At 44.0% G+C, this 14,051-nt stretch overlaps 1 protein-coding gene and 1 non-coding gene across 2 annotated transcripts; both read left to right on the top strand.

Annotated features, from left to right (window-relative positions):
• Positions 1-5,315: 5,315 nt before the first annotated feature.
• On the top strand, positions 5,316-12,380 carry RPS7 (ribosomal protein S7). Its single transcript, XM_007518924.3, has 7 exons — positions 5,316-5,385; positions 5,682-5,765; positions 5,906-5,977; positions 7,190-7,333; positions 8,475-8,539; positions 11,200-11,350; positions 12,268-12,380. Exons 2-7 carry the CDS (start codon positions 5,691-5,693, stop codon positions 12,343-12,345), a joined length of 585 nt encoding a protein of 194 aa, XP_007518986.1. The 5' UTR covers positions 5,316-5,385; positions 5,682-5,690; the 3' UTR covers positions 12,346-12,380.
• On the top strand, positions 11,985-12,190 carry LOC132537900 (small nucleolar RNA SNORA73 family). Its single transcript, XR_009549313.1, has one exon. It is a non-coding gene; the product is annotated as a small nucleolar RNA SNORA73 family (small nucleolar RNA).
• Positions 12,381-14,051: the final 1,671 nt, after the last annotated feature.

Raw genomic sequence — 14,051 nt, 5'->3', positions numbered from 1 at the left:
CAGTGGGTTCCTAGTGCAGGCACCTAGCCCCAGCAATAACTCTGGAGGTTAAAAAAAAAAAAGGCAATGATATATAAATATAGATAGTTGTAGAAATAATAGTTAACCCATATCTGCAACTTTAGGAAAACTGTTGTTACTTAAAATAGAGGTATTGTAGATTCAGAGCTCTGGTGATTGGAATGGTGTAGAATTATACCCCTGTGACTTACTATTTTGTGAACCATTATTAAATCACTAATAGAAAAAAAAAGGGGTGGGCTGGGAGGTGGCACAATGGGTGAAGCACTGTATTCTCAACTATGAGATCCCGAGTTCAATCCCTGGTAGCACATGTATCAGAGTAATGTCTGGTTCTTTCTTTCTTTTTTTTTTTTTTTTTAAGATTTTATTTATTTATTTATGAGAAAGATAGGATGACAGAGAGAAAGAACCACACATCACCCTGGTACATGTGCTGCCGGGGCTTGAACTCAGGACCTCAGTTTGAGAGTCAAGCGCTTTATCCACTGCACCACCTCCCGGACCAAATGTCTGGTTCTTTCTTTCTCTCTCTCTCTCTCCTCCTACCTTATGAATAAGTAAATAAATTCTTTAAAAAGTAAAAAGAAAAAAAGAGGGAAGGGGACACAGAAAAGGAGAGAGACATTTGAGTAGTTTCACCACTTGTGCTTCCCCCCTTGCAGGTTGGGACTGGGGGGCTTGATCCAAGATCCTTGTACTGGGGGCATCATTGTTTGGTCTCTATTTTTTTTCTTTTTCTAATTTTATAAAAATGTTTATTTCCTTTTGTTACCTTTGTTTTATTGTTGTTGTTATTGATGTCGTCATTGTTGGTTAGGACAAAGTGAAATGGAGAGAGGAGAGGAAGACAGAAGGGGAGAGAAACATAGACACCTGGAAGCCTGCTTCACCGCTTGTGAAGCGACGCCCCTCAAGGGGGAGCTGTTGGTATGCTTCTAATTCTGCTTCTAAAAACCCCTTCTGTTTCATTGGTTTAATACTCCCTGCTTAACACTGTATTCTATTTACATAACCACTGTATTCTATTTACATAACCACTGCAGGACATTGGTTTAATCCCCATTGGTTCATGATGTGTTTTTGCTCCGCCCCCTCTCCTTGTCACACCCTGATTTTCACCAGTCACTTTTCTCTCCACCCTCTCTACATCACATCCTGTTTACACCCTACTTGGCAAGTATATATAAATACAGCATTGTGAGTTTTACTTTAGTTTAGCTTAGCTTGGCTTAGATTGTGCTGCGTTCGCATGAATAAAGAGATACTGCGTGCAGCTCAACCATGAGTCCCAGGTCGTCGTCTGTCTCCCGTCAGTGAAGCTCAGCCCGACAGGGAGCCGGGGACTTGAACAGGGATCCTTAATCCGGCATGTGCGCTTAATGTGCGCTTAACCCACTGCGCTACTGCCTGACTCATGGTCCCTATATATATATATATATATATGATCCCTATATATATATATATATATTTTTTTTTTTCCTCCAGGGTTATTGCTGGGCTCGGTGCCTGCACCATGAATCCACCGCTCCTGGAGGCCATTTTTCTCCCTTTTTGTTGCCCTAGTTGTTGCAGCCTTGTTGTGGTTATTATTGCCATTGTTGACGTTGCTTTGTTGTTGGATAGGACAGAGAGAAATGGAGAGAGGAGGGGAAGACAGAGAGAGAGGGGAGAGAAAGATAGAAACCTGCAGACCTACCCAGGTGTCCAACAACAGATGAGTGGCTGAGCAAGTTGTGGTATATATACACAATGGAATACTACTCAGCTGTAAAAAATGGTGACTTAACCATTTTCAGCCGATCTTGGATGGACCTTGAAAAAATCATGTTGCGTGAAATAAGTCAGAAACAGAAGGATGAATATAGGATGATCTCACTCTCAGGCCAAAGTTGAAAAACAAGATTAGAAAAGAAAACACAAGTCGAACCTGAAATGGAATTGGAGTATTACACCAAAGTAAAAGACTCGGGTGGGTGGGTGGGTGGGGAGAATACAGGTCCATGAAAGATGATGAAATAGTGGGGGTTGTATTGTTAAATGGGAATCTGGGGAATGTTATGCATGTACAAACTATTGTATTTACTGTTGAATGTAAAGCATTAATTCCCCAATAAAGAAATAAATTATTTAAAAAAAAAGAAAGAAAGAAACCTGCAGACCTGCTTCACCGCCCGTGAAGCGACTCCCCTGCAGGTGGGGAGCTGGGGGCTGGAACCGGGATCCTTACGCCAGTCCCTGCGCTTTGCGCCACGTGCGCTTAAGGTCCCTATATTTTTAAAAAGATTTATTTCATTGATCTCATGTGTTTTTGTTTAGAACTAGTATCCAAGACTCTGATTCCTTTTTAATTTTTTAAACAGAGCACTGTCCAAGTCTGGTTTACAGTGGTGCCAGGGATTGAACTAGGGCATTCTAGGTGTCTCAAACATGAAAGTCTGTTGTGCTATGGATGGTGCTATCACCCCAGTGTCTGTTGTTGTTATTATTTTAATGTACTAGAATTGCATTAGGAAGATAGCATAGAAATTATGCAAAAAGACTTCCATGCCTGAAGAACCAGAGGTCCTAAATTCAATCCCCAGGACCACCATAAGCCAGAACTGAGAAGTGCTCTGATTAAAAAAAAAAACAAAAAAACTAGGACTGAATTCAAGACTTCTTAAGTGCTCTACTCTGAGCCACCTGTGCCCATTTTATTTTATTTTTTTATTACCACCAGTGTTGTTGCTGGGGCTCAGTGCCTCACTAAAATTCACTGCTCCTGGCAGCCCCCCCCCCCACACACATTTTATTGGATAGGACAGAGAGAAACTGAGAGAGGAGGGAGAGATAGAAAGGGAGAAAGACAGACACCTGCAGATCTGTTTCACCGCTTGTGAAGCATCCCCCTGTAGGTAGGGAGCGGGGTTCAAATGCAGATCCTTAAGCGGGTCCTTGTGCTTAGTACGGTGTGTGCTTAACTGGGTGTGCCACCACCCAGCCCCGTCCCCCAGTTTCCTTCTCCTTTTATATCTATCTATCTATCTATCTAACTATCCAACTACTTATTTATTTAAAATTTTCCCCAGAGCACTTCTCAATTCTAACTAATAGTGGTATGGGGAATTAAATTTAGGACTGAATTTAGGACCTCAGAGCCTTAGGTATGAGAGTTTTTTTTTTTTTTTTTGCATAACTTTTGCTATCTCCCTGCCACTTGCTCAAGAAAATAAATGTTAAGTTTAAAAATAAGATAGAGGGGGGGCAGGTGGCGGCACACTGGTTGAGCGTACATGTTACAGTGTCAAGGACCGGGGTTCAAACCCCCGGTCCCCACCTGCAGGGGAAAAGCTTCACAAGTGGCGAAGCAGTGCTGCAGATGTCTCTCTGTCTCCTTCTCTATCTCCTCTTTCCTCTCAATGTCTGTCTGTTTCTATCAAATAAATAAAGATTAAAAAAAAAATTAAAGTGGTCCAGGAGGTGGCACAGTGGATAAAGCACTGGATTCTCAACCATGAGGTCCCACATTCAATCCTCAGCAGCACATGTATAAGAGTGATGTCTGGTTCTTTCTCTCTCTGCCTATCTTTCTCATGAATAAATAAATAAATTAAAAAAATAAGATAGAGGAGCCAGGCAGTGGTGCACCTGGCTAAGCGCTCAGTTATAATGCAGAAGGACCAGGGTTCAAGCCCCTGGTCCCCACCTGCAGGGAGAAAGCTTCACGAGTGGTGAAGAAGGTCTGTAGGTGTCTCCCTCTTTATCACCGCCTCCCCTCTCAATTTCTTACTTTTTTTTTAAAAAAAAATTATTCCCTTTTTTGCTCTTGATGTTTTAAGTTATTATTGGTGTCGTTTTTGGATAGGACAGAGAGAAATGGAGAGAGGAGGGGAAGACAGAGAGGGGGAGAGAAAGATAGATACCTGCAGACCTGCTTCACCGCCTGTGAAGCGACTCCCCTGCAGGTGGGGAGCCGGGGGTTTGAACCGGGATCCTTATTACGGGTCCTTGTACTTAACCCGCTGTGCTACCGCCCAACTCCCTCCCCTCTCAATGTCTCTATCTCTTACCCAGTAATAAATATTTTAAAAAGTAATAAATAAATAAAAACAAGATAGAGAGGGGGCTGGGCAGTAGCGCACTGGGTTAAGTGCATAGTGCGAAGCTAAGGACCGGCATAAGGATCCTGGTTCGAGCCCTGGTGGTTGCTTCACAAGTGGTGAAGAAGGTCTGCAAGTGTTGTGTGCCCCCCCACATCCTTATCCCTCCTCTCTCGAATTCTCTCTTTCCTATCCAACAGCAATAGCAATAACAGTAACAACAACCACAAAATAGAAAAAACAGCCTCCACAAGCAGTGGATTCATAATGCAGGCACTGTACCCCAGTGATAACCCTGGAGGCAAAAAAAAAGGGGGGGCGAGGTTATGCTCCACCTGGTTGGTTCAGTCCTCTAGTCCCCACCTGCAGGAGGGAAGCTTCAATAGTGGTCAAGTAGTGCTGCAGCTGTCCTCCCTATCTCCTCTTCCCCTCTCAAAAAAATAATAAAAATAGTAAGAGGCCGGGATGTAGTGCACCCAGTAGAGCACACACGTTACCATGTACAAGGCCCGGGTTCAAGGCCCTGCTCCCCAAATCTGCTGGGGAGACAATTTATGACTGGTGAAGCAGTGCTGCAGCTCTGTTTTTGCTTATCTCTACTTGGCTCAAAATTTATTATTTTTAATTTCTTTATTGGGTACTAATGGCTTACAGTCAACAGTAAAATACAGTATTTGTACAATTGTAGCATTTTCTAGTTTTCCACATTTCCATTCAACTCCCACTAGGTCCACCTCTGCCATCCTGTTCCAGGACCTGAGCCCTCTCCCCACAACACCCGAGTCTCTTACTTTGGTGCAATACACCATTCCTCGAAATTTGTCTCTATCAATAAGTAAGTAAATTAAATAAAGTGCCTAGGAAGTGACACAATAGATATGGTGTTGTACTCTCAACATTAAGTCCTGAGTTTCATTTCTAGCCACGCATGTGCTAGAGTGATGCTTTGGTTCTCTCATTATAATAAGCCTTTAAATTCTCTCATCTCCAGTTAGCCTTTCGAAATGACCTATGTGCTATGTAGCAGAATTTGCTGCCTCTGGACCAAGACGAAGACTGAGGGTTAGAGGTTCTCCATGCATGAGCGAAAACTCCTTGGAAACGAAATGCAAATACATCCCAGGAGCTACATCCTGGACCTCTCTAGACATCTACCATTTCTCAGTGGTTCTTCCGAGCTCCGCTCCGCCCACCTCCTGTCTCCTCCTCCTTCTTTCCGGCCGCCGGGATTTGACGTCATCTCGCGAGACTTAGGTCTCTTCCTACGCCGGCGCTCAACAAGGTAAGTCTATGGCCTTCTGTGTCCTCCGATTTTTTGGGGGGACTTTGGGAAAAACACGCTTTGGAGTCCGCGCTTGATTGGGGGGCCATGCTTCTCGGGTGGAGATACGGCCGATTACCTAGCCTGTGCCCCCCGATGGCTGCTGCCGATGGTCCCGGGCACCGGGTCGGGGTCGGAGACTTGCGAGCTGTGCGAGAGCAGAGCGTCGGCGTCCGGAGCCGCTCGGGAACTCGCTGTGCCTTGCGGGCCCCGGGGTGGCGGAGACCCTCCGAGCCCAGCGCCCTGTGTGTTTCCAGGAGAACGCCATGTTCAGTTCGAGCGCGAAGATCGTGAAGCCCAATGGCGAGAAGCCGGACGAGTTCGAATCCGGCATCTCTCAGGTGAGAGCGGGGCGGCCGAGTTCCCGCGCGGGGCACTGAGCTGGCGGGTGGGCGGGCGGCGCGGCCGGGGCTCCCGGGAAGCGCTTGCACGTGGGCGGCCCGGCGGCTCTGAGTGTCGCTTCTCCCCACTGCTGCTCTAGGCTCTGCTGGAGCTGGAGATGAACTCGGACCTCAAGGCCCAGCTGCGGGAGCTCAACATCACGGCCGCCAAGGTGAGCGCGGGGCCATGCGCGTGGGGGGCTGGGTGGCCCCTGGCGGACAACGTGCTGACAGGCAGCCGGAGCCACTGAGCCGCGGACGCCCTTTGCCGAGCTGTTGGCGGGATCCGGGGCGGGGGGGAAGAGGCAGCCGTTTCCGAAACACATGTTAGGAAGGGGTCATAGCTTTTTTTTTTTTTTTTAATCATCTATATTGGATAGAGGTAGCCATCAATCGAGAGGGAAAGGGGTGATAGAGACGGAGACATCTGCAGCCTTGCTTCACCACTGGAAAAGCTCCCCCTCCCCCCAGTGCAGGTGGGGGCCAGGGCTCGAACCTGGATCCTTGAGCACATGTGCACTCAACCAGGTGCGCCACCACCCCGCCCCTCATAGCTCTCTTAGAGGGAAGCCCGCCCGGCCTGTGTGCTGTGCTGTCTGGGGTGGAGAAATGATGCAGAGAAGTTGTCGGGGCCCCAGCTGCAGGCTCTGTGCACTGTTTAATATTTTTATCTGTTACTGGAGAGACGGAAATTGTGAGGGAAAGAGGAGAGGGGAGACACACACACCTGCTGCCATCGGGAAGCTTTCTCCCTCTGCAGGTGGGGACCAGGGGCTTGAACCCGGGCTCCTGTGCATTGTGATGTGAGCGCTTAACCAGGTGCGCCACCACCTCCTGACCCCCATTTGCACTGTTAATGTATGTTGTCTGATGTGTCCCCCACTGCTTCCAGTTTGACTGAAATGGCTTTTTTTTTTTTTTAAAGTTTATCTCCCTGTGCTTGAATGAGGAAGATACTGAAACCACATCACTGCTCAGCTCTGGCTGGTGCTGGGGATTGAATCTGGGACCTCAAAGCCTCAGGCACGATGGATGATTCTTGGCCATAAGCTTTAGTGCTGTCTCCTCAGCCCCAATGCAATTTTCTTTTTAAGTAGACTTATTCTGTACAGCTTGAAATCTTAATTCGTCAGTGATTTTTTTTTTTGAAGGTGCTCTTATGTTGAAACAGCTTTTGAAGAAGCTTGTGCAGGGCTTACAAACAACTTGAATTAACTTTGTGTAAATTCACGTTGTCTTGTGTGCCTGCTTGACTGCCAGCTGGTTCACAGGTTGAAAGTTTAGTGTGGGATCTTTAAGGCATGTGAAAGATGTGGTATGCTGCAGCAGAGAATGGTTAAGATCTTGGGTTTCAGTGTTAACGATGCTCATTTGTTTTCCTTTAGGAAATTGAAGTTGGCGGTGGTCGCAAAGCCATTATAATCTTTGTTCCTGTTCCTCAACTGAAGTCTTTCCAGAAAATCCAAGTCCGGCTAGTCCGGGAATTGGAGAAAAAATTCAGTGGGAAACACGTTGTCTTTATTGCTCAGGTATCAGATTTTGTTTTATTTGGGACTTTTGTTGAAGATGGCTTGTATTTAGACATTATATTGATAGCTAACAATGGAACTATTGAGTAACTGTCCTAGGTAGGATACTGAAAACACAGTGCTTACAGTGGGTTGTTAAAACAGTACTACCTGCTATTAAATGATTTTTACAGTGTCATGATCATACTTCTGTTTGGTCCCAGGCATGGTGGTTGAGTCATGATTTCTCAGCAAGATAGATTACCTTTTTGTACACATTTCCAGGTGTGTCACTGGTGAGCTTGGGAGGAAGAGGCCAAAGAATACTTTGTAGTGGAAAGGACTGGCAGTGAAGAAAAAAGTAGGGACTCATTAGTAGTTAATATCAAGTCTTGTAACAAAAATAGTGGTTGTGGCCAGGCGGTAGTGCAGTGGGTAAAGCACATAGCACAAAGCACAAGGACCTCTGTAAGATAAGAATCCCCGTTCGAGCCCCCGGCTCCCCACCTGCAGGGGTGGTCGCTTCACAAGCGGTGAAGCAGGTCTGCAGTTGTCTTTTTCTCTCGCTGCCTCTGTCTTCCCCATCTCATTTCTCTCTGCTATCCAACAGTGACAGCAATAACAATAATAGCAATGATGAACAACAAGGGGAAAATAGCCTCCAGTATCAGTGGATTCGAAGTACAGGCACTGAGCCTGGTGATAACCCTGGAGGCAAAGAAGAAGAAAATAGTGGTCCTGGTTAAACATGATAGGTGTATTATTGGGCAGGTATAAAAGACTTTTTTTTTTTTCCTGCTAATGTTTTCGTATACACTATTATTTCTGAATGAAGTATCAGGAAGTCTGGAAGGACTTGTTTTTCTCTTGGGAGATTGAACTAGAGGATCAACCTGGCATATGTGGTGTCAAGGATTGAACTCGACCTTTAAGCCACTGCCACCTGCCAGGCCACTCAGAAATACTTCTCAGTGACTCAGTTTGTCTAGGTGGTTGAGTTTTTTTTTTTTTTTTTTTTACACAAATCTGCCAAAACAAAACCCACTAATTTTAGATTGGGTGTGGTTGAGTTTTTGAGTGTATTTTGTTGCTAAAACTATTAAAGCTATTTAGTAGGTCTTAAACCTGTCTTCCAACGTTTTTGTTTTTCTTAATCTTACAGAGGAGAATTCTGCCTAAACCAACTCGAAAAAGTCGTACAAAAAATAAGCAAAAGCGTCCCAGGAGGTAAGTATTTTCTCAGCATCAAATGTGGGTGCTACTGTTAAATGTTGACTTGGGAGATAACATAATTTTATTTATTTATTTTGAGAGAGATGCAGATAGACACAGACACCAGAGCACTGCTCAGCTCTGGCTTATGGTGGTGTGGGGGATTGAACCTGGGACTTTGGAGCCTTAGACATGAGAGTCTGTTTGCATAACCATTATGCTATCTCCCCCACGATAACATAATGATTATGCAAAGTGCCTTTCATACCTGAGGTACCAAAGAACCCAGATTCAATTCCCAGCACCACCATAAGCCAGAGCTGGTAGTAAAATAAAATTAAATGTTGGTAGTATAAAAAAGGATGAGCTAATTGGTTTTTCTCTTTGAATTCTTCAGTAGTTTGAATTTTTTAAACAAATGTAAACATTACTTGTGCTCACTTGAAACATGAGTAAACTTACCCAGTTCTCCCCAATCTTGCACATGGCACATTATAGCTAATAGCAATAATGCTGGTCTTTAGGTATTTGGGGGAGGGATGGGATGACAGTTATGCAAAAAGACTTTTAATGCCTGAGATTGGTAAAAAGAAAGAAAACTTGTTTTTCACCCCCGTAGAAAAAGTTGGGAGTTGGCAGTAGCACAGCGGGATAAGCGCACATGGCATAAATCGCAAGGACTGGCATAAGGGTCCTGGTTTGAGCCCCCGGCTCCCCACCTGCAGGGGAGTCACTTCACAGGCGGTGAAGCAGGTCTGCAGGTGTCTACCTTTCTCTCCCCATCTCTGTCTTCCCCATCTTTTATTTCTCTCTGTCCTATCCAACAACAATGACAACAATAATAACTACAACATTAAAACAGAGGCAGCAAAAGGGAAAGTAAATAGAACAGTAAAAAAGAAAGCTATGGAATGCTAGTGTTATGGGTAGGCACTACTGTAGTGAACGAGTATTCGAAGAAGAGGCAAGTGCCGGGCTTTCTGGAACTGGTATGATTTTAGTACTTGGCATGTACTTTGTGCAATTGCAGTAGTAAAAGAAATTGGGGTATTTGTATTTCAGATAATTTGTTAGTAAATACAGGCTATAAGACATTTATTGTTTGGAAAAGTAAGAAATGCTATGCATGTACAAACTTATTTACTGGTGACTGTAAAACATTAATCCCCAATAAAGGGAAAAAATGTAAAAGAAAAGAATTTGTGAGCAACTCAGGAAAAGTGTCCCAGTGAGTAAGGTATTAGACTTAAAAGGCTAAAGTTCTGAGTTTGTATCAAAGTGATATTCTGATGTCAGTCTCATTCATTATATATGGTCTCAGTTTGATAATCCATGAGAAGCCCTTTGCACCTCTCTGAGGAACTGGCACTATTTTTTAAAATTTCATTTATTTTTCCTCTTGTTGCCCTTGTTGTCTTTTTATTGTTGTTGTAGTTACTGTTGTTGTTATTATGTCAGTTGTTGTTGGATAGAACAGAGAGAAATGGAGAGAGGAGGGGAAGACGGGGAGAGAAAGACACCTGCAGACCTGCTATTTGTTAACACAAACTTGGGAGAGTGAATCAGTATCACTGGCACGTAGAATGTCAGGGGTTGAACTTGGTGTTTTTAAGACCAGAACCTTACTATGCCACCTCCTGGGACTGACTGATCTTTTTCCTACTCAGGTTGTAGATTAACATTTTCTTCTGGAGTGTACATTAACTTGTCTATACAGTGTTTCAGTTACTCATCTCTAGCACTTTTCCTATGGCTTGTCATTGAGATTGCATTGTGTATTTTCCTAGATTATTTTAGAATGGGACATAACTGAATAGCTTGAGTCAGTCACCTAGAATGTAGGAGCTTACAGTCCAATTGCTTTTGGAAAGTGAACTCTGGAAGTAGAATGTGAAACAGTGACAATTATTTGAGATCCGCTACAAAACATGGATTTTTGGGAGTTGGGGGATAACAAGGACCAGAGTAAGGATCCCGGTTCCAGCCCCCGGCTCCCCACCTGCAGGGGAGTCGCTTCACAAGCAGTGAAGCAGGACTGCAGGTGTCTATCTTTCTCTCCCCTTCTCTTCCCCTCCTCTCTCCATTTCTCTCTATCCTATCCAACAGCTGTGACATCAAGAACAACAATAATAACTACAACAATAAAACAAGGGCAACAAAAGGGAATACATAAATATTTTTAAAAAACATGGATTTTTACGTGGGGATGCCAAACAGGAAATGAACAGAGTATAGAACCTGCTCTATTGTGGGGTGAATAGAGCTGGACAAACTACCAGTATAGTTCTGTAAGCAGTGAAAATTAAAAGCTGTCTCCACTTATTCCTGGCATGTGTACATAACCAACCTCCATTCCCTGTCCACTTGGGGATTATAAGTTTTGGAGTGTGGTAAGGAAGAAGCTTCTGTTGATGGTTTTGTGAAGTGGGTTGACATGAGGGACTGCTATCACAGACTTGGTGAGGCAGTATCTTTTGGGGCTGAAATTGTCTCATTCAATTGTAGGAAATAAATTTGGTTACCAAAGAGTGCTGAAGTATTTTAGTCTCAACACATTGCAGGGATGGTTTGGGGTAGAGCAAGAGTAGTTAACCCATTCATAATGCTTTTTTTTGGGGGGGTGTCTTAAAGAGCTTCCGTTGGGACTCACCTTTTTATCACTATTTTTTGTTTAGCCGCACCCTGACAGCTGTGCATGATGCCATCCTGGAGGACTTGGTCTTCCCAAGTGAAATTGTGGGCAAGAGAATTCGCGTGAAATTAGATGGCAGCCGGCTCATAAAGGTTCACTTAGATAAAGCACAGCAGAACAACGTGGAACACAAGGTAATGATTCACTTTATTATGAAAGGATCCAGATAGATAGTGATGGCTTAGATAGAGGATAGCATATCTTCCCTTTTACAACTTAAACACTACTGACAAAAACTATGGCTAGGTTGTTTCATTGGATTATATGCCAGGTTTTATTTTATAATTTTATTATCTTTATTTATTGGCTAGAGACAGCCAGAAATTCAGAGGAAGGGAGAGACAGACACCTGCAGCACTGCTTCAACACCTACAAAGCTTTCCCCCTGCAGGTGGAGATCAGGGGCTTGAACCTGGGTCCTTGTGAACCAAGTGTGCTACCACCTGGCCCCACATATGCCAGGTTTTACATTGGAATATTTAAGGTTGGAGCACGGTATTCTTTATGTTTGAAGTTGCTAGGAACAACAGATGTAGTTTTTTTTTAAGATTTTATTTAATTTATTATGAGAAAGAACCAGACATCACTCTGGCACATGTACTGCGGGGATTAAACTCAGGACTTCATGCTTGAGAGTCCATAGCTTTATCACTGCACCACCTCCCAATAAATTTTATGGCTTGACATGATACTAAGGCTTCATCATTTACAAGTGTGGTGGCAGTAGTGTTCCAAGGCTGGAGCAGTCGTGTTTCATTCCTGGTGTGACCAATGTGGACAGCCCCTGGGTTCTCCCAAGGGCTCTCCAGGTGGCCCAGAGGAGCACCGCACCGCAGTGCAGTGGTGTAGAGTCCTGTCCCACAACATTGGAGATGATGTTGTCCCCAGTCTTGGACTGCTGAGGACATGTCCTGTATATTCCTTATCTTTTCAGTGTCTAGTCGCTGAGGAGAAAAACCATACAGGGCACAATTTCACAAAAATTGTTAGATGTTTAAGAACTATACATTTAAATGCAAATCTTGTGATAATTTCCTTTTTCCTTTTGTAGGTTGAAACTTTTTCTGGTGTCTATAAGAAGCTCACTGGCAAAGATGTTAATTTTGAGTTTCCAGAGTTCCAGTTGTAAACAAAAAATGACTAAATAAAACATCGTTCACAGTATTGCATCAGGCACATTTTTCAAAAAATCTGATGGATACACAGCTACCATGTTTTCTCCAGGAATTTCTACATCGTACTAGTTTTTGAGGAGGGAAGGTGTATAGTTGGTGCCAGGAAGATTGATGTGGATGAAAGAGGTGTACTTATTTCCAGTGATGTGGTGGGTGTGACCATGAAATTTGCCTAAAAAGAAGTGACAGGTACAGGCAATAGGAATATTTTGAACATCTATCCCATCTTTTCACACAGTGCTGTGATTCAGATGTGTCTCCTGGGAAAACAGAATCATACTGCTGATGCTTTTACTTAGCTGAATTGTTCTTTTTAAATACTTACTTATTAATGAGAAACGTAGGAGGAGAGTCAGGCATCATCCTGATGCATGTGCTGCCTGGGATTGAACTCAGGACCTCATGCTTTAAGAGTCCGATGCTGGGAGTTGGGCGGTAGCATAGCGGGTTAAGGTAGCATAGTGGGTTAAGCACAAGTGGCGCGAAGCGCAAGGACTGGTGTAAGGATCTCAGTTCAAGCCCCCAGCTCCCCACCTGCAGGCAGTGAAGCAGGTCTGCAGATGTCACCCTCCCTCTGTCTTCCTCTCCTCTCTCCATTTCTGTCCTGTCCAACAACAGCGACATCAATAACAACTACAACAAAACAAGGGCAAAAAGGGAAAAGTCTGATGCTTTATCCACTGTGCCACCTCCCGGACCACGGACCACAGCTGAATTGTTCTTACTAAAATAATACTTGAAAATAGTTCAGCTTGGGGCCAGGCGGTGGTGCATGGTGCACCTGTTAAGCAAGCGCACACATTGCAGTGCACAAAGATCCAGGTTCAAGTCCCTGGTCCCCATCTGCAGGGGAAGGCTTCATTAGTGGTGAAGCAGGGCTTGCAGATAGATGTCTATCTCCCTTTCCCCTTTCAATTTGTCTGTCCAATAATAAAGTATAAATTTAGTAAAAAAAAAAAAATTTCAACTTAAATTAAGGAATGAACTTAATAACTGGAAATAATGCCATGTGTTTCAGGAGAATTTTTTCCTCAGCAAAATCTGATGAGAAAACAGTACTGCCCATTATTAATTCTATAGCCTTGTGAACTAACCTGTGTTGTGAAATGTCTCAAACCCATGGCATCTTGAATCTATATATGTAGAATATTCCCCCTTCCCACAATTGTTTATTTAGTTCTTAATGCACTTGTGAGATAAGTGTAAGAGCAGGGTTAAGGGTGGGGGAGATAGCATAATGGTTATGCAAACACTGTCATGCCTGAGGCTCCAAAGTCCCAGGTTCAATTCTCCATGCCACCATAAGCCAGAGCTGAGCAGTGCTCTGGTGTTTCTGTATCTTTCTCAAAAATAAAAGAGCAGGGTTAAATTTTGAAACTTTTTTGTGTCTCTGGACTTTGATGCTCAGTTCCCAGATCTATCTTCCCTCCCCTCATTTCTCCTTTTTCCTCTCCCTTGCTGGATTTTTAAAAGTTACTCACGAGAAAAAGAATTCTAGACAACTGGCACGTGTGCTGCCAGGGACTGAACTGACCTCATGCTTGAGAGTCCAGTGCTTTATCCACTGCCACCTCCCAGCCCACAAATTTTGAATCTTTGTAGGTGTTATGTAGAAAGTACTGCTCAACTCTGTTTTTTGGTGGTGCTGGGGATTAAATCT

This window comes from Erinaceus europaeus, chromosome 3 (genome assembly GCF_950295315.1).
Source record: "Erinaceus europaeus chromosome 3, mEriEur2.1, whole genome shotgun sequence".
NCBI lineage: Eukaryota > Metazoa > Chordata > Mammalia > Eulipotyphla > Erinaceidae > Erinaceus > Erinaceus europaeus.
Note: the sequence above shows the minus strand (reverse complement) of the source record. Positions and strands in the feature narration are given on the sequence as shown.

What these genes read in the sequence shown, in the direction of transcription:
- RPS7 (XM_007518924.3), top strand. Translation starts at nt 5,691, where the DNA reads ATGTTCAGTTCGAGCGCGAAGATCGTGAAGCCCAATGGCGAGAAGCCG. An exon ending in AAGCAAAAGCGTCCCAGGAG is followed by an intron (nt 8,540 to 11,199) that starts GTAAGTATTTTC and finishes TTTTTTGTTTAG; the next exon opens with CCGCACCCTGACAGCTGTGC. An exon ending in AGAACAACGTGGAACACAAG is followed by an intron (nt 11,351 to 12,267) that starts GTAATGATTCAC and finishes TTCCTTTTGTAG; the next exon opens with GTTGAAACTTTTTCTGGTGT.